The following is a 23,499-nucleotide window of genomic DNA, read 5'->3' on the forward strand; positions in this document are numbered from 1 at the left end:
TAGTACAGTGCTTTGCACACAGTAAGCGCTCAATAAATACGATTGAATGAATGAATGAACTGCTAGATTATACAATGCTTTCATTCAACAGGGAATGTATTTATTGTTGTAGTGTACTCCCCCAAGCACTTAGTACAGTGCTCTGCACACAGCACGTGCTCAATAAATATGATTGAATGAGTGACTGTACTAAGCGCTCGGGAGAGTACAACAGTAAACAGACAGTGAGTACACAGTCTCGAGGGAGTTTACAGTCTAGAGAAACACAGTAAGTGCTTGGCGATCACTACCGAAACAGAGGCAGAAACTGAAACCCAGTAGGTTCCCCCTAGCACTTGAGCTGTCAATTAAAAATTCCCTCAGATCACCCCAGGTAACTGCCCTAGGCTTCAGCAGGCTCTTAGGTTGTCCGGAGGAATGACCCCTATCAGTGTGGTCTGTAGAAAAGTAGGCCTGCCTGGAGGTTGGGGGATGGAAGAACTCTGAGAATCCACCACACATCCTGCACTGACAACTCAAAAATAATGATGTGGCAGGAAGCCGACCCCCAAAACATCCAGGAAGCGCCTGGGAATCCCCCTGCCTGCATCAGAAGCTCCTATGCTGTCGGCAGCCAACAAGACACTTCCGGATGATGCTCCTCCCTCTTCAGCCTGGGCTGAGCCAATGAGAACAGGCTGGAGGAGAAATAAAGCAGTCTTAGCCACCAGAGGCAGGATCCAGGCAAGGAGACCGCAACCCCTCCAAGCAGAAGGCAGCCGACGGCCACCCATCCGACCCCTGCTAGCCCGTCGGTGATCGGGAAGACTGAAGAACCATGGGGATCTTGCTGACCCGGCTCTGGAATGCCCTGGCAGGGTTCTCGGGGCTGCAGGCCCGCGTTCTGCTACTGGGCCTGGATGCGGCAGGCAAGTCCACCATCCTGCACAGGTGGAAGTTTAACGAGGCTGTCCACACCATCCCCACCGTGGGTTTCTCCGTGGAGACCCTGGAGCTGCCGGGTCACGTCACCTTCACCGTGTGGGACGTAGGGGGCCAGAAAAGGATCCGGGCCCTCTGGAGGCATTACTACGCCAACACCGAGGGGCTGGTGTTTGTGGTGGACAGCACCGACCTCGAGAGGTTCGGAGAAGCCGCAGCTGAGCTGGAGGCCATCCTGGACCACGAGGAGATGTGTGGCGTCCCCTGCCTCGTGCTGGCCAACAAGCAGGACCTGCCTGGGGCCCACAGACCCGCTCAGGTAGCCGAAGCACTGGGACTGCGGAAACGACAGGGGCACAGCTGGCACGTGCAGGGCTGCTGCGCAGTGAGTGGGGAGGGGCTCGTGGAAGGCCTCAAGAGGCTGTCAACCATGGTGAAGCAGCACCGGGCAGGCTGGGTCAAATAAAGTGCGTTCCAGGGAGGATTAGCCAAGATGCAAGTAGTGGAGCCTGCCCAGGCATCCCCAGAGAGGTGATCCTCCCTCCCCAACCCCAGATCTCTTCTTAGCTAGAAGCCTGCTTTCAGCAAAGGAGTCAAAAGGTTTCCCACCGACACCGCAGAGAGGTTCAAGGGAACCCCATTTTGAATATGACACTGACAACAGTGACTTTCATCCACACCGGTGGGGGAAGGGGAAGATGGATGGACCGTTGCCGATCCCTTCCAGGGTCCTGCCAAGATGGCCCCGTGCAACATCGATTCATGTACTATCGTTTTCACCTGTGCCTCCTGGACAACCTAAGAGCCTGCTGAAGCCTAGGTCATTTATAATTATAATGATGGCATTTAAGTGCTTACTATGTGCAAAGCACTGTATCTGAGGTGATCTGAGGGAATTTTTAATTGACAGCTCAAGTGCTAGGCAGACCTACTGGGTTTCAGTTTCAGCGTGTTCCAACAGTGATCATTGAGCATTCACTGTGTTCCTCTAGACTGTAAGCTCACTGTAGATGCTATACTCATTGTGGGCAGGGAATGTCTGTTTATTGTATTGTACTCTCCCAAGCTGTTCTGTACCACTCTGCTGCCTGCTCTGTTCTCCCTCCTCCCAACCCCATGTGGCTACAGGCATCTTTTCAGCACCCAGCTCACTAAAGACTTCACAGCTCCACAGAAGGCTCCAACCGGCCATTTCCAGGCCCAGCAGCTCCTGCCATTCCTATTGGATGCCAATACTAGAACAGTCCCTTCCAGCCCCCACCCTGTTGGTGGGGAGTATTAGGGACATGAGACCCCATGGGTGTCTGAGAAGGGGAGCACCCCACTTGTATCATTCCTCTAGTTTGTACTTGCCTCCACCCCTGCTTACCCTCAGCCTCTAGTCTCACCCCCTCCCAAGATGGCTCTGAGAAAAACACTGGGGAAAAGGAATGCCAGACAGATCCATTCATCATATAACCAGGCCCCATGCCAGGTCAGAGCCCAATTTCTCATGGGTGCAGTTGAAGGGTTGGGGAGGGACTTGTGAAGGCCACAGGGGCTGGCTCCACTCACCTAGATGTCCAATTAATCCCTTGCTTTCAATAAAACCAATGTGACTATAATCATACCGTCTGCATTTGATTGAGCCTGGCAGCCACACACTAAATACTTGGGGAAGGGGGTGGGGGCGGGGGAAGGGGAGGTGGATGGCACAGAAGGGGAAACAATCCCTATGCCAGGGTGAGTACACGGTGCAAGAATCCCAGACTCTGCCATCTGTGCGGGCTGCCTCGCACTGAAAAAATGGAGTCAATTGGCCTCCCTGCAAGACCTCATCTGCTCCTTCTGAAGCAGGGTCTGTAAAGGACCCCAGGAGGGAAGCAGAGAGGAAAGGGATGAGGTGGATAGCTTCATGGAGGAAGTTGCTGGGTCTGGCAGAGGATGCCTCCATACTGTGTACTACTTCCCCCCAAGCAAATCCCTAGTCCTAGCAGGACGGTTACGACTTCCTGAAGGCCATCACCGGTCCTCCTCCCCCGCAGGGCCTGCGCTAGCCTGGAAGCTCTCTTCCTATAGGGGGTGAGACCCATCTTAGCTAGAGAAGAGGGAGAGACTTTTCTTAGTTCTCAAATCATAGCACAGCACTTACATACATATCCATAGCTTCAAGCTTGGTGTGGGCAGGGACTGTGTCATAGTGCTGTTGTACTCTCCCAAGTGCTTAGTACAGGGCCCTGCACGCAGTAAGCGCTCAATAAATACAAATGAAAACACTAGGGAGGTGGAGGTCTTTCCCAGCTGTGTGCTCTCTCTCCCGTCCCCCTGAAAGATGGAAGTCTCTTGAAATGACAGCACTGACATCCCTGCAAAATACCTAGGCATCTCTTGCGGGGCCTGATGGGGTGTTTCAGTGTAACATGCAGACACGTGGATTAGTTTTGACAGGACTTCCCATCCAGGCACTAGCTGGTAGCCTTTCTTTGGGGTTGACAATTGATTTTACAAGTCATATCCCCTAGTGGAACCGAGAGCACTTCCCAGGCCAAGACCACCTAGATAGAGACACTCAAGGGCAATCCCCGGTTGCCCGAGGATAGTAGTCAACTAGACATATGACGAGATGTTGATGTCGTGCCCACCTGTGCAACATCACTGGGGGGGTGGGGGGACAGCTTGGTCTTTCCCAACAAACACACCACAATTATGAGGCTTTCAGTAAGTGGAATTCATTATCAAAGTCATACTGAACATCTCTGATGTCAACAAGATGCCACAACTACAAGAAAAACTGAGCTCATTGCAACCTCAATGCAAAAACAATAAAATGGAGCTCCATTCCTTACAAAACTAATTAAAATACCCCAGAAAGCAACTGAAATGTTCAACATCTTTATACATCCAGCCAACAAATTAAAATGGTTTAACAAGAAAAACAAATTCAAAAGGTCTGTTCTGATGTTTAAAAAAGGGTCTTAAGCATTTCTGTCAATCCGTACATCGATCTCTCGACCACTGAGTTTTATCCCATTCATCATTCGGCAGGCTCTTTCGGCTACTTCAGGCGACTCAAACTTCACCACGCCACAACCCTTGGATTTACCATTTTCCATCTTGATGTCTGCATATAGTACATGACCTGGGAAAAGGGAAAGACCAACAATTGTGTGTTCAGATTGGATCACAGCTCTTGTTCCTAAGGATAAAGACACGCATTGAACAGAACCACAGAAACCACCCGCTCTTCCCACCATCAACTTGTACTACTTCAGCCAATAGGTCTGTAAAATTGCAAGCCAGACACCTTGCTATTAATGACAAACTGTTTCACATCATTTCTGTTGAGACCAACTTTCATTTTAGAATTATATTCCTCACTTCTAAGGTGCATGTAGATTTATTTAAAAACCTGAAACAAGAAAGGCCATTTTGAACCAGGTACTGTGAGGCCTCCAGGTATAGTTTTATTAGTACAGAGAAATCACATCTCCTCCAGAAGGCCTTCCCCAATTCAGTTTTCTTCTCCCCAGCAACATCCTCCCAACTACCACCTCTGCCTTTACACACTCATAGCATGTCTGTTCATTCCAATGGACAAGAATCTACTTAAGCACTTATTCACGCACATAGCTACGCTTTCATTTTCTCCCTTAATCAATAGCATTTATTGAAGCACTCGGGAAGGTACAATATAGAGTTGACAGATATGATTCCTGCCTACAAGGAGCCTTACAGCTAAAAGGGGAAGTCAGACATGAAATTACAGATATGGGAAATATGAAGATATGTATGTAAATGCTGTGGGGCTAGTGAGCATCGAAGTGCCAGTTGCACTTTGACCCAGAGGGGAAGGTGGGTAAGAGAAATGAGGGCTTAGGGTGGGAAGGCCTCTTGGAGGAAATGTGATTTTAGGAGGGTACTGATAATGGGGGAAGAAAGATGGACTGTCGGATACGGAGGGGGGAGGGAGTTCCAAGGAAGCACTATGGCCTAATGGAAAGAGCATGCCCTTGGGAGCCAGGGGACCTGGGTTCTAATCTCAGCTTTGGCACTGGAGTGCTGTGTGACCCTGGGCAAGTCACTTCTCTGTGCCTCAGTTTCTTCATCTGTAAAATGAAAATTCATCATGAGCTCCATGTGGCATCCAACCTGACAACCTTCCTTCTGCCCCAGAGCTCAGAATATCGTTGGCACACAAGCGCTTAACAAATATCATTATCATTAGACTGTGAGCCCATTGTTGGGCAGGGATTGTCTCTATCTGTTGCTGAATTGTACATTTCAAGTGCTTAGTATAGTGCTCTGCACACAGTAAGCACTCAAATACGATTGATTGAATGAATGAATGATCATCCAGGCCCAAGGGAGGATTTGGGCAAGCATTTGGCAGTGGGACAGACAAAAACTGAGACACAGAGTAGGTTGGTTTTAGAGGAGTGGAGTTTGTAGGCTGCGTCATAGTAGAGATAAGCGAGGTGAGGTAGGAAGGGGCGAGCTGATTGAGTGCTTTAAAAGGCAATGGTAAGGAGTTTCTGTTCGATGTGGAGGTGGATGGGCAGTCATTGGAGGTTCTTGAGGAATAGGAAGGTATGGATTGAACCATCTTTCGAAAAAATGATCCAGGCATCAGAGTGCACTATGGACTGGAGAAGGGAGACAGGAGATGGAGAGGTCAGCAAAGAGGCTGATGCAGAAATCAAGGTGGGTCCCAAGTGGCAGCAATTTGGAGGGAGGATAAAGGGTGGATTCTGGAGATGTGAAGGTAGAATCAAGTGGATTTCGTGAAATTGAATATGTGGGTTGAATAAATAGGGGGAAAGATAGGGTTTAGGTATAAATTTACTGAGTCTCTCCCTGCAAGAACATATGCTCCTCCAGGGCAAATGACCCTGCCTGCAAACATCTGCACACTCCCAAGGCCTCAGTCCAAGTGAGAAGCAGCATGGCCTAGTGGAAAGAAAAGGGACCTGGGAGGAGGGGGACAGAGAGACGACAGGAAACCTGGGTTCTAATCCTGGCTTCACCAGTTGGCTGCTGAGACAAGTGGGCACTTTGCTTCGCTGTGCCTCAGTTTCCCCCTTTATAAAAGGGTAGGGATTAAACTCATTCACCTCCCTCTTTATTGCTATATTGTACTTTCCAAGAGCTTAGTACAGTGCTCTGCACACAGTAAGCACTCAATAAATACGATTGAATGAATGAATGAATGACAGAGCCCCATGTGGGACAGGGGTTGTATCTGACCTGATGATCTTGTAGCTACCCTAGTACTCAGCACGGTGCTTGGCACATACATAGTCAAGACTTAATACAATAATAGTAACAACAAAAGGCTCTGCCCTCAGGAGTGAATCAATAAACACTATCGTCCATGGTGCACGGTTCCTTCAATTTTCCCCCAAACTCACCACATTCATTGAATTTATCTTTCAGCATTTTCCACGTGAAATCAAACGGGAGCTGAGAAAAAAGAAAAACAATTGGTGAAAGGCTGGTTTGTCAACACAGTGTCACTACACACCCTTCAGAGACCGAGGTATACGAGTGGACCAGTACTCCACAGTTCCACGGAAGGGCCCTTCCACCGGAAACCATGGTATACCCCCATTGACACCAAAGTGCCCTAGTCACCCCATTGATGCAACCCGCTAATAGGTCTCTCAGTGATGAGATGAGTGTGTGTGAGTGTGTGTGTGTGAGTGTGGTGCTTGGGGTGGGGGGGGGAGAGGGGTGCAAGGTGGGGGAGAATCACAGCAGTGACTTACATTTCTCACAAAGATCTGGCAGGCTTTCCGAGCAACTCCGGGCGCATGCCCACCAGCACCTCCAAATGACCCAGCGAAACTGCCTCCAAAATTTCCACGATCCATTTCCATGGCTCTGTCAAAACTGGCCCCCATGGCCAGCCCCATGCGCTCCATTCCCGACCCCATCGCCTGGCCCATAGTGGGTCCCATTCTCTCAATGTTGTTGGCCCCCATGCGCTCCAGCCCCATACGCTCCATGTTGTTGGCCCCCATGCGCTCCAGCCCCATACGCTCCATGTTGTTGGCCCCCATGCGCTCCAGCCCAGTGGACATTCGATCCATAACTGGACCCATGCGGTCTATGCCGGCCCCCATGCCCGCTGGCACCATGCGATCCATACTGAGACCCATGCGATCTATGGTGGTACCCATCCGATCGACTCCCGATCCCATCCTGTCTATGGTAGTGCTCACCCGATCTAGTGGGGCGGCCATTCTCTCAATCCCAAAACCCATGCCGGCTCCCATCCGCTCCACCCCAGACCCGATTCTATCCATGGTCTGGCCCATCCTGTCGATGCTCGTGGTCATGTGGTCTAGGCCAAGGGGGCCCATGCGCTCCATTCCTGAACCCATTCTCTCTCCGGTGGAGCCCATGCGTTCCATGACAAGGCCCATCCTCTCCATTTCAGACCCTACTCTATCCATCCCATGGGCCAAGCCAGAGCCTAATCTCTCCATTCCAGCACCACCCATGCGGTCAATCCCGGGGCCCATTCTTTCGATCCCCGGAACACTGCCTCCACCGCCACCTGAAACAAGACAAGACACGGGGGGACATTAACGGCAGGCAAGGGTGAGTATTCAGCATCAATCCAGTCCCCGTCTCAAGGTTAGTAAATTCTGTATACGACATCGACTGAACAAGACACTACTCAACACTCCTTCTGAAGCAAGATTAAGATGTCCAAATGGGACTTCCCCTTCCAAGATTTCTCAGTGTCATGCTTCAGGACCCCAGCCAGCCGCGGAATACATCAACTCCAAATGGTGACATATCCAGAGGTGAGAATCGTTTCCCATACCGGAGCCGGGCAGACACATTAAAGGTCTTGCTCCTGGTCACTCTCACAGCAGAGAGATGGAAAAAAGGGAACGCACATCTCAGCTACCGGCGTTAGTCCAAAAAAAACCAAAAAGAGAAAACCCACCATGCCCAATTATGTATTAGCAATGTAAGCAGTGGGACGGGGGTGGGGGAAGGTTTCAGAACCTCATCGACTCCTGCTCTTGGCTCATGGGTCCGTCCCACCCCCCCACCCCCCACCCCCCTGTGGTGGCCTGGGTCCTCGTGGGCTGGCCACTGTGGAAACACCAACTTTCTCCCCATTGTTTTTTGGGTGGTAACTATAGCAATCCTAGCCTGCTCCGCTACTTCCTGTCTTGTGCCAGTTGGGGCCCGGCTGGAGTATGTGTACCATGTGCACAGGCTCAGGTCCTTGTGGTACAAACTGGGACTGCCCCAAGTGGTAGCTGGGTTGGGCAAGGGGAGAAGGGAGTCAGATCAAAGAACTCCAGATCAATGCTTTAATGTGTGTGTTGTGCACACGCGCAGGGGGGAGGAGTGTGTCGGGGGGGGGGGGGGGGGGGGCCCGGGGCGGCACCCCCACACAAGGACAGCATCCCTCCTTTTTTCCACCCTCTCTTCCTCCTCAGTCCCTTTCTAAGCCCCATTACCAACTTCACCCCCCACCCTCAAACAACTGACGCTCCTACACCTTCCTCCGCTTGCCATTTGTGAGACCCAATACATAATAGATTAATTTGTATTTTCCCTCTTCTTTCCAGGATGAGCTTGAGGTGCTGAAGAGGAGAAAAGCAGCCAGATACAGAAAGTGAAGGATAGGAAGCAAAAAGAAAGTGATTCTGAGTTCACATTAATTAGAATCTTTAAAAGTACCCTGGGTAATCTACAGAGTGAGATTAAACTCATTTACACTAAAATTAATTTTTATTAAGCTAACTTATGACCCAGCTTTTTAAAATGCATTCAAGGATACAGAGAAAGGGAGGCAACCCAAAATTATCCGGTGACCCAACTACCTTCCTTTTCCTTTTAAAAAGGCAGTACTATCAACGGCCCATTACAATAGCATACACAAGTACATTTCTAGAAGTTTTTAAATATTACAATGCAATGGAAAAGTTTCATCAAAATAATGTTAGAGAGACTGGCTGTCCTCATGATGAGATTGCAGCCTCAGTTGCCAGATCCAGGTCAAATACATTAATAATTCCATCACTGGTTCTAAAGCCACAGAGGACCCAACTGGCCTTTATGACCTACCACATGAAGATCACTGTTACAGATTTATTTAACGGTGTAGCTGCAAGCAGGAGTCCCAGCAAGTAAGCTTCTTGGCTTTAGCAACATGACTGCTCTACATGCTAAACCCGTGCAGTCCCTCAGTGGTCTGTTAAATTCTAAGATAAAAACATAAGGATTTGATTTTTCAGGATGGCTGCCTTAACTCTACCCAGAATTTGCTATAACAAGGCTATTACTATCATTATTATTATTATTATTATTATTATTATTATTATTATTATTAATGAACTTGGAACAGTTTATTCAGAGGGTCAAAAAGAGCCCAACTTAAATGTAAGCATAGGAAACTCTAAAAGCCTCCCGCTTTCCCTCTGCCTGGCTACGGAGAGAGGGGAAAAAAAGGCAGAGTACAGGGGGCTAGGGTAAAACCATCCTGAGGGCTCCAGAACAGAGGTGTGCTAGAAAGTAGTAAGCTGGCAAGTTGAAATATAAAGGGCGATCACAGGAGCAGGGAGTCGGATATGCAAAGGAAGTTTTTTCAATTAATAAGGAGGGAAATGAAATTGAAGACCTGCACAAAGAGAGGCAAGTAATCTTGCACAGGCAACTCTTTGCCAGTGTAAGCACAGTTAAGAGGACATCTGCCCAGAGAGCTTTCCATCAGATTGGGACTTGACATTCTCAGTGCAAGAAGGTAACCAAAAAAAGAAATGGGGCTAGTAAGAGGCAGTCCCCAGGCCAAAAAGACCACCTTAAGGTTAGGGACAACATTATTGGGAAGGAAGGAAGGAAAGCAGGAAGGATGCTTAGAATCTTCACACCCCTGAGGCACCCAAGTTGAAAAACAACACTGACCAAAATGCCACCATCTAGGAGACAGAGGATGGCAATTTGGTAGGCAGGTGTCCAGGTCCTCAGAAACCAGCTAAGGGAGAGGCTAAATGGATTAAAGAATGTGAGATTTTTATATATGGTGAAGAGGTGCAAGGGACATAATCTGACCACTAAGCAGTCCAGTTTCATAGGGGAAAAAAATGCTCCTGATCATGACACCTCTGTAAATCAATGCACTGATTTAGAGTCCTTTATCTAGATCGAGGGGTGCGAAGGCCATGCCTACCAAATTTCACCAATATCATGTGAACGAGACTGAGTGTGCATAAAGCTCAGACATCCTCAGAAGAAAGGCTTTTAATGGCTGTTTGTAAGCCTTCATTATGAATTTCCCAATGATCTAGAGACTCTACACTCATCTAATTCAGGGAATTTGTACACAGTTCAGAAAGTGAGCTTTATTACTGCAAGTGGTTTGTGGGTTTTCTTTTAGCAATTTCACTCTAAAGTTTTAACTTGTTCAAGAGTTAGCTGAGACTTTTCTTATTCCTTTTAAGGGGTGGGGAGTCAGTGACTACTACCACAGAAGCAAGGAGGCGGAGGGGAAAGTTGGAAGCACCTCAGTCCAGAAAGCCAGCTCACCTGAGAGATGGGTGAGAAATTGGTTTCAATAATAATTAGGCAGGGTTGTATTAAAATTTTTCTGATATCCTTTGGCTGTATATTCCCAGCAATTTGATGCACTCATTTTGTGGCCTTTTAGCCAAGTTGGAGAGCAAGCTGCGTGTTTCTGGTCTCCAGCACTTTGAGCTTCTTTGGGAAGCTCTATTTTCTATATAATCGCCATTATAATATTTAAGGGCACCCTCAGCAATCAGGCTGCCACTCAATTCCTTGGATGTAGGCTCTTAAAAAAAAAGTGACCTGAAACTGCCTTGATCCTGAAAGTGGCAACTTGGGCAACGTTAGTAAAAGTATACCAGTTGGTCTCAATAGTCAAGGGATTATTAGTCCACAAATCTCTCCAGATGAGAGGTCTAGTACCCTTGTAACCTGGGAAGGGACAAAAATCCAGTGACTCCCCCAGATGGCAAACAACTGCCTGGGGAACATACCCTCTCCCCCAGCATCTTTAAGTTTTGGTATTCCTTCGAACCACCAGGAGGCAGGGAGGATTCCCAAAGCACAACCGATGAGGTACCTGGGAAAAGGGCATGTCTGGGAGACACTGTGCGCCATGAAAGCTAGGCATCCACTTCAGGTCATTGCACAGGCTCACAACAGGCTTAAGTGCCCACAGGACTGCCAGTTGTCATTCCAATATGAAAAGATGGCAGACTCAAACTACTGAAAACAGCACTAGTCATAATTTAATCTGATGATGCAGTTGAAATTCATGAAGTTCAAGGCAGTAATGAGGGCGGTCAGTAAGCAATTCAAAAAAAATGAGGCTGTCACGCAAACCATTAACCAATGATGCCAATTCCCCCCCAGAGTGCAGAAGAGAGCCTTAAGGGCTCTATCAAAATTTCACATCCCGTAAATGCCTCCCGAGTCAAACAGAGGAGGTTAACTTCAGCAGAGTAAGAAACCAGAATCAGCCTCAGGCTCCATGAGCCTTACTGCCTGAAAGGTGGACAGGAAATCTGTAGTTAGGAACAGGCCCTGCCCCAGACTCAGGTGAAGCCCCAGCTCCAGAACTTCAACTACCTCAATGTTCTAGGACTGAGAAGAGGCAGCAGGCATCGAACAAGATGGTGAGAAGAAATTCTCCCTCTAGTCAGAATCAGATCAATTGCTCGATTAGTGGTGCTGACACCCAGAGGCATCATTGGAAGCATAGAAAGATGCCAAAATCTTTCCACCCATGAAGTTACTTGGCCATTTTCTCATTTAGAGCAGCACTCAAGAGCACCAAAGGGAGAAGGAGAAGAAGGAGAACCGGGGAGACCTATCTGTTTGGGTGAAAGTCCTGCAATGCTATGTCCCTGGGCAATTATTAGAGAGAGGAAAAAGGCAAGGGAAGTCTAGCCTAAATAACTGGGGAGACAAGGAGAGGGATTTTTTGAATGTCGGATTTGAAGGTTTAGAGCTTTAGAGAGCAAAGAGCCCAGTTTTTACTTCCTCATTCCACACGCCTTCCATCAACAGGATGAAGGCTCCTTAGGGAAGTATTGGGCCATGGCAAAGGCATGGGAGGAGGCGCAGTTGACAGCAGGTGGGGAGAAAGTCAAGACAGACAGTGATTGATCTTAAAAAAAGCAAGATGGGAAATGAGAGCCTTTTTTGGACCAGAAAAGCTACCATACCATTCCAGAATGCTCAAGATCATGCAATATTTTGTTCAGTGACACGTGGGTGGTCCAGAAAGCAACCCACAAGCTAAATATTTATTGTCCAGAGATATTCAGATGAGAAAAATACAGAAATGGAATGAAAACTGGAGCAGCCTTGGGGTCACTGCTTAAATAAAGGCATCTTAGCCCGGAAATACTGTTGAGCCTTTATGTAACATTACCTTTAGTGGGATGCATTGGTTTCGCATTGTTCAGGACATGCCCACGCACTTGAGACTGTAGCTCTGGCTTCCATTGAGTCAGAGACAATACTAATAAAGGGCAAAAGAGAAGCACCTTTTAGGTCTGTTGAAAAGGGATCGGCCCTGGTTAATCCTTATGCAAAGTAGACAAATGCAGTTTGCTAAATTAAACTGTTTTACGCATTTAAAGACACACAAAAAACCCAAAAAACAAAAAAACAGATGAGTTGATGGGCAAGAAACTTTTCTATGCCCAATGAGAACCAAACACCAAAAACTTACTGGGTGGGGAAGAGGAAAAAAAAATACAGTAAATAGAAAATCATCTCTTAAGAAGACTCTTTATGGCTCAAAAAGAGACTGTATTAACTTTACAACTCTAAACTGAGAGAGTTTAAATATTAGAATTGGATTGACACACTACGCAAGTCCCTGGACTACAAACTGCATATAATAGGTAAACCTTGTTGTGTCATCTTACCCATTCCCCTGCCCAGGGGTTCGCCAAAACCACGAGACATTCCCATTTCATTTCTAGCAAAGTCTCTGTCAAATCCTCCACCCATTCCACGATCCATCTCTGTAGAAAGAAATAAATAATACCTTAGGCGTTGACCACCAGATTGTGCTTGTACAGCCCCTCACTCCCCCAAAAAGAACAGACTACTGCCAAGTTATTTAGTCCAACTGCCAAGCCTCTTCTCATACTGGTGACCATACCATTGTGGTTTATCCACAGGCTGGCAAGGTGCAGGCAGGTAGCTGGGCCAGCCACGTTCACCTGGGGAATTTCATCTTGGTTCTGACAACCCAGGGGCAAGGAGCTACAGGTGGACAAGGAGGACAGGCAAGGGAGAACGAGAGTAGAATCCCCCCAGTCCTGCCACCTTTTCCTCCTCCCCTTCTCCCAGTGGTCCAACTCGTAACTTTCCTTTTCTCTCTTCACAGAGGTGAACCAAAAGCACAAAGTTTATTTCCACCTCATGTCTAACATGGGAGAGAGTTAAAGAACAGGAAGAGCTACCCACCCATGAGAAGTTGGAAGTGAAGGACAAGCCCTTCCCTCCAATCTTGGTGAGGGCACGAAACAGATCTCCCAACTTTTATGGAGTACTCTCCCAAGTGCTAAGTAGAGTGCTCAGCACACAGTAAGCACTCAAATACCATTGTTTGCTCCTACAACGAGTGAAAACGCTGCTGCCTTTGGTCCTGCTAGCCACTACTTCAAATTATTTCTCCCCGCTATCATCTTATGAATACAAGAGTATCTGATTATCTTTTATCTACCCCAGCACTTAGTACAGAGCTTAGCACATAGTGCAAAAAATTTCATTTATGGCATTTGGAGCCTTTAGGCTGCTGATCCTCATATCCAAAACAAAAATATGTCATTGTGGTTACTGAGGGAACATGCAACTTAAAACGGTCTTTTGGAACAATTCAAATTAAACACTGGCTTTGTATATTTGAAGACAAAAATCATTCTTTTCTTTGGTTTTACTTATTAGCTTAAGTACATGCCTCATTTTTATAGTTAGTAAAACTATGGTTTTATGAAGGCTATTTTTATGTGAAAGCCCTAGTTCTGGGTTTATTATTAGCATCTTTTGCAGCTTGATGGTACAAAGTGGAACTTTATTTTACAAGTTTGGGAAATATTTCTTTGTGCTGTCCTAAATTCAAACTCCTATCAGACCACAGCATAAGTATCAGTGACTAGGGTCTCACCAGTCATTCTGCCCATGTTCATTCCAGATCCAAAACGACCCATGTTGTCCATGCCTCCTCCAAAAGGTCCTTCCATGCCTGAAATAAATTACACCTTTAGTCTCAATTTCTAGCAAAACCACTCTTTTCAGAAGTTTAAGTCTCAGACAATATGTTTCTGAAGGAGTTAATTTTTAGACAGCACCTAAAAACCTTTGGGTCCAAACATCATGTTGATACATTGTTTATGGAAAGTCAGTAAGTCGGCAACCCTGAATTGAGACTACAGCAACTAAACTGGTAGCTGCTGGTATTCACCTTAAGTGCTTTGCTTTTTAACTTGGAAGAAGATCAATACATGTTCAGGATGTGTCCTACAGGCATTTTTTTATGGGGGGGTGGGCGGGAAGAGAATGTGTATGCTCCAATATGCTGAAGGCTTTAAAGGAAAGCATGCTTGGAATGGAGTCCTTTCAAAAAAAAAAAAAAGCCAACAACAAAAAACACCTCAAACCCCCAAACTAAGCCTGTGTGCTACCACAGGGAAGGGCAGAACCTAATTATTAGGTTATAATAATTAATGAATGAATACGCATGTTTACATGGCAGCCTGCAAGAGAAAAAGACTGCTTCTAGATTCAAGTTTCTTTTTTTTAATAATAATAATAAAAACTAGGGGTGGCCTAGGGATGAGGAAAAGAGGACCAAACAAAAACAACAACTAAGTGGTTTAATTTCTTACCTCCCATTTTATTTATTCCAAATCCCATGCCTTCCATTCCCATTCCTTAAAGAGAGAGAAAGAAGTTAATGAAAGCTGCAGCTATTTCACAGCAGGGCATTGATACTAATCAAAACCCCAAATCCTGATTTTGAAAAAAATCAGATCCCTTCACTAAGTGGGAAGAAAAGCATTTTTAAAGAAAACTGCACTTTATTATCAGAGAATGAATCAACACTCCCCCTCCACAGAAATTGTGAAAATTGCAGCTTTAACATCAGATTAATAAAGTTCCTATGGAGCTCATGCAAAGCATATTTGGATATGAATTGAAATTGTACTGCTGACTCAAAGGCAACTGTTCTTGCCACCCCACCCCCAAATAAAAACAAAACCCACCAAAAAAAGCCATACTACACCAGACTACCTACTACCTACCAGACTACTCGAAATTTCTGAATTGCGAGTTTGTAAAAATTAATATTTAGACAGGAACTAACATAGCCCTTGAATGTTTCCAGGTGCTTATTGTTCGATGGAATGGATGGCAGGGCTTGAGTTGTATAAAGAAGCCTAGCTGGAAGAAAATTGGGCAGGGAGGTAGTCATACCACCGGCACCAGTCTGGACCATCCTTCCAAACCAGCAGCCCCAAGCCCCACTCATTTCAATCAACCCATGGTATTTCTTGAGTGCTTACTGTGTCCAGGGCACTGTACTAAGCATTTGGAGAGTACAATACAGAGTTGTTAGACACAGACCCTGCCCACAATAAGCTTAGTCTTGGGGGGGTAGCCACGGGGGAGGAGAGAGATTAAAAATAAATTATGATACATTCATAGGTGCCGAGGGAGGGGTTAATATCAAGTGGTTAAAGGGGACCAATCCAAGTGCCACAGTTGGACTGTTCAACTTGATTAGCATCTATCTATCCCAGCGCTTGCTAACAAATACCAAATAAAAACAAAATAAGAGTTAGAGAATAGAAGGGGACCCAGAACTGAGCCCGGAGGGACTCCCACTATTAAAGCATGGGAGGCTGAGGAGAGCATTCAAAAGGAGACTGAGAAGGAGCAGCCAGAGAGAAGAGGAGAACCAGGAGACTGTCAATCAAGCCAAGGTTGCATAATGTTTCTAGGAGGAGGGGATGGCCCACCATGTTGAAAGATGGGAGAGTTAAAGAGGGGGCAGGAGGAGCAGGGGAGATGGTTTCAATTTTATCAATAAAGTATGTGGCCAGGTCATTAGGGGCAAGAGGGGATTTGAGGAGGGAGTTAAACATCTGGTACAGCTGATGCAGGCAAGGGGCAGGGGAGAAAGGAAAAATAATGTTGTGGAGGAGAGGGCAGAATTAAAGCAGGTGAGGATGAGTTTGAGATGGATGAGGTCAGCTGGGTATCTGGGACTTCCAGCAGCATTCCGCAACTCTTGCACAGGGATGGAGGAGTGGAGTTGCTGCCAAAACTCATTAAGAGGAGGGAGAGACAGGAAAAATAAACAACCAATAGCTTTTCATGCCTAACTGGATTTAAGTTGCCTTTTTTTTTTAAAAGTCTGATGGTTGTTCCATTCTCAGAGGTGGCAGACTCAGAATCAAGTCAGCTGTGACAAAAGCTCAATGTTCTGGGATAGAGTGGATCATACTGCTTGACGCTTGTTCTCCCCTTTCTCAAGATGGCAGCTGATCGGCTTTAGGTATTAAAGCGTGATGGGTCTATTCAGCTTACCTGCAGGTCCCATGTTGCCCATTCCTATGCCTTTATTTAAGTGATTAGCATCAATAGGCTGTCCTCCTGGTCCTAATCCCATGCCAATGCCACCAAGTCCATCTAGAAAGAAAAAGAAAAAATAGTAAAATTTCCATAGAAAGTGACACATTTACTTTGCAGAGATTAAAGCAGTTCCTTCCCTTTCCCATTTTGAAGAACTCTTACCCTGAGCCACATAGACCACAGCAGAGCATCCTTTTATATTACAATCCCGTGTAGACAGACCACTCACAAAAATGGCAGCCACACAGTCACAATCAGCAATAAGTGCTTTTTAAAATTCAAGTGTGTATCTGAGAGAAACCCACTAGCCGGTTAAAAAAAAATAAGCAGGCTGCCATGTAAACATGCGAATTCATTCATTCAATAGTATTTAGTGAGCGCTTACTATGTGCAGAGCACTGTACTAAGCGCTTGGAATGAACAAGTCGGCAACAGATAGAGACAGTCCCTGCCGTTTGACGGGCTTACAGTCTAATCGGGGGAGACGGACAGACGAGAACAATGGCAATAAAAAGAGTCAAGGGGAAGAACATCTCGTAAAAACAATGGCAACTAAATAGAATCAAGGCGATGTACATTTCATTAACAAAATTAACAAAATAAATAGGGTAATGAAAATATATACAGTTAAGCTGACGAGTACAGTGCTGAGGGGATGGCAAGGGAGAGGGGGAGGAGCACAGGGAAATGGGGGGAAAAGAGGGTTAAGCTGCAGAGAGGTGAAGGGGGGGTGGTAGAGGGAGTAGAGGGAGAAGGGGAGCTCAGTCTGGGAAGGCCTCTTGGAGGAGGTGAGTTTTAAGTAAGGTTTTGAAGAGGGAAAGAGAATCAGTTTGGCGGAGGTGAGGAGGGAGGGCGTTCCAGGACCGCGGGAGGACGTGGCCCAGGGGTCGACGGCGGGATAGGCGAGATGGAGGGACGGTGAGGAGGTGGGCGGCAGAGGAGCGGAGCGTGCGGGGTGGGCAGTAGAAAGAGAGAAGGAAGGAGAGGTAGGACGGGGCAAGGTGATGTAGAGCCTTGAAGCCTAGAGTGAAGAGTTTTTGTTTGGAGTGGAGGTTGATAGGCAACCACTGGAGGTGTTTAAGAAGGGGAGTGACATGCCCAGAGCGTTTCTGCAGGAAGATGAGCTAGGCAGCAGAGTGAAGAATAGACTAGAGCGGGGCGAGAGAGGAGGAAGGGAGATCAGAGAGAAGGCTGACACAGTAGTCTAGCCGGGATATAACGAGAACCCGTAACAGTAAGGTAGCTGTTTGGGTGGAGAGGAAAGGGCGGATCTTGGCGATATTGTAAAGGTGAAACCGGCAGGTCTTGGTAACGGATAGGATGTGTGGGGTGAACGAGAGAGACAAGTCAAGGATGACACCGAGATTGCGGGCCTGAGAGACGGGAAGGATGGTCGTGCCATCCACGGTGATAGGGAAGTCTGGGAGAGGACCGGGTTTGGGAGGGAAGATGAGGAGCTCAGTCTTGCTCATGTTGAGTTTTAGGTGGCGGGCCGACATCCAGGTGGAGACGTCCTGGAGGCAGGAGGAGATGCGAGCCCGAAGGGAGGGGGAGAGGACAGGGGCGGAGATGTAGATCTGCGTGTCATCTGCGTAGAGATGGTAGTCAAAGCCGTAAGAGCGGATGAGTTCACCGAGGGAGTGAGTGTAAATGGAGAACAGAAGAGGGCCAAGAACTGACCCTTGAGGAACTCCAACAGTTAGAGGATGGGAGGGGGAGGAGGTGCCAGCGAAGGAGACCGAGAATGACCGGCCAGAGAGGTAAGAGGAGAACCAGGAGAGGACGGAGTCCGTGAAGCCAAGGTGAGATAAGGTATGGAGGAGGAGGGGATGGTCGACAGTGTCAAAGGCAGCAGAGAGGTCAAGGAGGATCAGAATGGAGTAGGAGCCATTGGATTTTGCAAGAAGGAGGTCATGGGTGACCTTAGAGAGAGCAGTCTCGGTAGAGTGGAGGGGACGGAAGCCAGATTGGAGGGGGTCCGGGAGAGAATGGGAGTTAAGGAATTCTAAGCAGCGATTGTAGACGACTCGTTCTAGGATTTTGGAAAGGAAGGGTAGTAGGGAGATAGGGCGATAACTGGAGGGGGAAGTGGGGTCAAGAGCGGGTTTTTTTAGGATGGGGGAGACGTGGGCATGTTTGAAGGCAGAGGGGAAGGAGCCATTGGAGATTGAGTGGTTAAAAATAGAAGTTAAGGAAGGGAGGAGGGCAGGGGCGATGGTTTTAATAAGGTGAGAGGTCCAGGATGTCTTATAATATAGAACTCTTCAGAGCAGTACTTATGTCTACGCAGAAACAAAATCCACCGAACGAACTGCGGCTGCACTTGCAAGCCTAAGCATTTCAGGACTGACAATGAAAAGGCCAGCAGGGTGCTCTGTCAGAGATAGGCCTAACGGGTCTGTGCACCATAAACTGAAAGCAAAAAAATGGAGCTGAAATCCCAGATGAAAGGAATCTCCACAGAACACACTCTGTCTCCGGTTTCAAATTTGGCTATTAGCAGCCCTAGTGCTTTCACTGGTAGTACTCCAAAAGAGGCACTGAGGGATGATGTCTGTGACCTGGTCCCAGCTCACAAAGAGTTTTAGAGATTTTGAGTCAACACTGCACTTGAAAGCAGATAAATACTGCACAGTGTAGGGCATGGGAATAACAGGATCCCTGGCACCTACACCAGCAAACTGAGGCTCCATATGGACTATAATGACATATCGTAGTATAATTATTACTTCATTTGAAGGTGGCATAGCTTTATTTACTTACAATCACTTAAATGAAACAGTTAATGTTTGGTTAAAATAGACACTTACGAGGAAGTTGCTGGGGCCGCTCTGGGGGGAAAAAGTCTCCCTTCGGTAAGGCTCTCTCATCCTGAAAGATTAAGAACATTATCATCAATTTCTTCCCCGCTAAAAGAAGAGCAACAGCTCACCCCAAATGGCATCCCTAATGCTAACAGAAGCTAACCATTCTTAAGCTTAGCCAAATCTCAAAATCAAGTTACAAGAATCTCAGCAGGCAAGGAAGGCATCCTTCTCTTCCATTTGGAACCTACAGTTCAATATCTTAAAGACACAAGCCAATGCCTCTTAACCAAATGAGGAATCCCCTGTCTGGAATTCTTTTTTTCCTTCTGAATTAAAATGATCACTGAATAATCAAAGATTACTTTCATCCCACTATCTAGTAGGGCTATTAGGCAAGCATTCATAAGAGATCTTAAAATTTACTTACCATCTTCACATGCATTGGTCTGTCAAATAGTAGCTGGCCATTAAACATTGCTGGTGCTTAGTTAAAGGCAATATTTACTAGTAATTCCAGTAACAGGACGTAAGTATTGCTCGAGACCCACTTTCTTGGTCAGAAACCTCCGAGCAGCCTGAGCTTTCTAAAGATCGCGTCTGCAAATTGCAGACGTTCATTACCCAAAGTCTTGCCACTTTTCATGGTCAGGAGAGTCAAGATTTTTCACATGTGAAGGGGTGGTCTTTAAATTAGCCGTAGGCTGGTCAACTTGACAGTCAACTGTTAAAGTTTTGTTTTCCTCTCTAGCCAACTGGCCCTAGTCTAATGAAAAAACCTAAAATTTCAAATTTACACAACTCACCACCCTCAGAAATCCCTTTATCTTAATCATGAGAATAATAATTATGGTATTTGTTAAGTGCTATGTGCCAAGCACTGCTCTAAGCGCTGGGGTAGATACGGGGTAATCAAGTTGTCTCACGTGGGGCTTAGTCTCAATCCCCATTTTACAGATGAGGTAACTGAGTCCCAGAGAAGTTAAGTGGCTTGCCCAAGGCCACCCAGCAGACAAGTGGCGGAGCCAGAATTAGAACCCATGTCCCCTGACTCCCAAGCCCGTGATCTTTCCACTAAGCCACACTACTTCCGTATCTTTATATATCTTTGAGATACAGAGAGGGTTCTTCCAGGTACCAGGCACAGGGGTATTTTAAGCTAGAATCAAACTCCAATCAATAAAATGATCATGTGAAGGGTCAAAATACAGCAGTTCTGTGCCAATCTAATATTCAAAAGAGGCAAGGTATGACTGGACATCCTCCAGCTCCACAAGTAAAGTCTGGGCACAGGTCTAGTATTGTGAGCATGTGCCATGACCCACTAGGCCTGAGTACAGCTTTTACCCCCAGATTATCAAGTGACCACAGTAATTCCTTTGTCAGCTTCCAGCTTTTGATACATTTGAGGAGACCCATTAAACTGCAGTGCCCTTTGCAAATCGCTCTTCCAATTCCCATTTTGGTCTGCCTAAGAGACTGTTTACAACCTGACCTGTCTTTCCAGATGCCCCCGCCCGCCACTCAGGTGAGATTTCCATTTTCAAAAGGCCACCTAGCACAATGCCAAGGAATTAAGCAAAATTTCACCTGCCCTTTTTTCACCTGCACACACTTTAACTGGGCCTCTAATGAGATGTTTTTTAGGCTGCCCATTTCAGCTTCTCCCTAGCTGAAATCTGTCTTTTTACGAGGCTGTCAACCAACTGTTCTTCACGTACACGGAGGCCTAAACACGTAACAGATTGAAACATCTCCTGCATTAGTTTCAATCAGATTTAAGAGCTTTAACATCACGTGATGATTAGAACACTGGTCTCGCAATCAAAGGGCTTGGAAGGTTTTTACCCACAAAAGTTTTTAAGAATAGACAACCAACTGCCTGGATGTCTTAGCTAGTCAACTGCCAAGAGACCATCTTTGGTCCCTTCCACCTCTGATTCGATATTACAAAGTTTAAAAAGGATACATATAGCCTGAACTGCTTCAATAGATTGTTCAAATGTAACTGTGCCAATTCCACGGCTTTTGCCATCTTTATCTTCTAAAATATCAGCTCGAACCACAACACCAGCCATACAAAATACTTCTTTGAGTTTCTTCCAACCAACCTTATAATCCAACTGAAGAAGAGAAGGAAAGAGAGGAAGTTATAAACCATTTTGTTCCCCCATTGTAAAGCCTATGTAACAATTTTAATACTTATATTGAGCGCTATGTGCACAGCACTGTACTAAATGCTTGGGAGAATACAAAGCAATAGAATTAGCAGGCACATCCCCCATACTTAACTGGAATACAACACTAACTCAAGAATAGATACACTTCCTTACACAAGCACTTGGAATGTTGTTAGAGATTCACAAAGGGAAAATCAAGGAAGCCACCTTTCCTTTCCACCATACTTCCAACCTAGGATACTAACTCCTGCTGTAACTTGTGTTCTTAATTCCACACTTTGTATAGCACGTGACTGAGGAATTAGGGAACATTCTTCCAATAACTTGTGACTGCACACAACTTAATACCGCATCAGACCCAGGGTACTGCATTCAAGGTTCAAGAAAGTACCCCCACATTACAGGACGCCAGATGGTACTCTTACTCATCTCCTTGCCTACGAGTGAGGTTCCATTAATAATGTTGGTATTTGTTAAGCACTTACTATGTGCCAAGCACTGTTCTAAGCCCAGGAACCAGTAGGAGCCATTTTTACAGGCTTCAGGCAGGAATGAGGCTGAGAGCAGGGTTGCGGGGCGTAACCAGACATCACCACTGCCAAGTGGCCATAGGTAATACTTATGCATTTTAATAACGGTAATAATAGCTGTGGTATGTTAAGTGCTTACTCTGTGGCAAGCACCACTCTAAGCACTGGGTAGATACAAGTGAATTAGGTTGGACACAGTTCCTGTCCCACTCGGGGCTCCCAGTCTAAGGGGGAAGGGAGAATAGGTAATGAAGCCCCATTTGACAGATGCGGAAAACTGAGGCACAGAGAAGTAAAGCGACTTGCCTGAGGTCACTCCACCAAGCAAGTGATGGAGATGGAATTACAGCCCAGGCCCTCTGATGCCCAGGACCCCACTCTTTCCACTAAGCCACGCTGCTTCTATACAAAACATCCCAATCAGGATCTTCCTTGTCTCTATGAACCAATGACTATTTATCAGGAACAAAGGTATGGTAACATTCAATTTTGCAAAGGAAAAAAAAATGCGATTTATTTACTTACATTTGCTACAAACACTGTACTTCCAAGTCTTCCAGCCTGCAATGCATGGATAATCTCATTTGGGATGTTAGGATTGTTTAGGATACTTGGTGGGATATTAATCATTCCAGGGCCACCAGGTCCCATTCCCATCCCACCAGTTGTTGCCATCACCTTTTGCATTGCTCTCCTGGCATGCTCACCATCAGGATCCTATAAGTAATAACATTCATATGCATCTTTCAAACATTTCCACATCAGTAACACCACAATCATGTGTTTTCAAAACACTCTAGTTTCACTAATTCTTTCTAGCTTTAAAGTAGGGGGGGGAGAAGAGAAGAGGCATTTCTACAGCACCTCCTCCCCCTCCACCCACCAAAATTACCAAAGCCATGTAGTCAGCCTAAAATACTCAGCTATTGGGGGGTGGGGGAATTGTCTGACACTATTGATTTATATTAAATCAACCAACTTCATTATTATCATTATTAACGTCTGTCTACTCCTCTAGAGTACAAGCTCATTGTGGGCAGGGAATGTGTTTACTAACTCTCTTGTATTATACTCTTCCAAGTGCTTAGGTCAGTGCTACGCAAACAGTACGTGCTCAATAATACCGCTTACTGACTGAAGTAGCCATAAGGAAGCTTTTTGTTTTCGTGTGGTTTGGTTTTTTTGGGCCCCATATGGACATGAAAAATGGGTCTAGCCTCCTGGAAGGGGTAGATCAAAAATGGTATGCATTTTATTAATTAGGGCATTTAAGAGATTAGCTTGAGCTAAACGCTGGGTAGACATGTTGGTTATCAGGTTGGCATGTGCAGAATGACTACACCCCTGAAGCAGCACACCCCTGAAGTGAAGTCCAGGGTTAACAGCACCCTAGCCACTATTCAAACCACCAAAAAAAGCAGGCAGCGAGGAGCTGTA

At 46.3% G+C, this 23,499-nt stretch overlaps 2 protein-coding genes across 4 annotated transcripts in view; one reads left to right on the top strand and one right to left on the bottom strand.

Moving 5' to 3' along the window:
- The first annotated feature begins 214 nt into the window (after positions 1–214).
- On the top strand, positions 215–2,525 carry LOC100086009 (ADP-ribosylation factor-like). The gene has a single exon (XM_007662693.4). It carries the CDS (start codon positions 818–820, stop codon positions 1,385–1,387), a length of 570 nt encoding a protein of 189 aa, XP_007660883.1. The 5' UTR covers positions 215–817; the 3' UTR covers positions 1,388–2,525.
- Positions 2,526–3,613: 1,088 nt separating this feature from the next.
- HNRNPM (heterogeneous nuclear ribonucleoprotein M) overlaps positions 3,614–23,499 on the bottom strand; it is a 37,597-nt gene continuing 17,711 nt past the window's right edge. Inside the window, exons 6-18 of one of the 3 annotated variants that reach the window (XM_029050288.2) lie at positions 22,741–22,779; positions 22,588–22,623; positions 21,322–21,475; positions 19,783–19,832; positions 19,359–19,419; positions 16,504–16,605; positions 14,799–14,843; positions 14,078–14,155; positions 12,831–12,929; positions 12,329–12,418; positions 6,666–7,459; positions 6,309–6,360; positions 3,614–4,039 (exon numbers count right to left, since the gene is read on the bottom strand). In XM_029050288.2, the coding sequence (XP_028906121.1) occupies positions 3,876–4,039; positions 6,309–6,360; positions 6,666–7,459; positions 12,329–12,418; positions 12,831–12,929; positions 14,078–14,155; positions 14,799–14,843; positions 16,504–16,605; positions 19,359–19,419; positions 19,783–19,832; positions 21,322–21,475; positions 22,588–22,623; positions 22,741–22,779 (1,764 nt within the window). In that variant the 3' untranslated portion in view covers positions 3,614–3,875. Of the gene's footprint in view, positions 4,040–6,308; positions 6,361–6,665; positions 7,460–12,328; positions 12,419–12,830; positions 12,930–14,077; positions 14,156–14,798; positions 14,844–16,503; positions 16,606–19,358; positions 19,420–19,782; positions 19,833–21,321; positions 21,476–22,587; positions 22,780–23,499 lie in introns of all 3 variants that reach the window. The other 2 variants (XM_029050286.2, XM_029050287.2) reach the window with 2 other exon arrangements.

Source organism: Ornithorhynchus anatinus, chromosome X1 (assembly GCF_004115215.2).
Source record: "Ornithorhynchus anatinus isolate Pmale09 chromosome X1, mOrnAna1.pri.v4, whole genome shotgun sequence".
Taxonomy (NCBI): Eukaryota; Metazoa; Chordata; class Mammalia; order Monotremata; family Ornithorhynchidae; genus Ornithorhynchus; species Ornithorhynchus anatinus.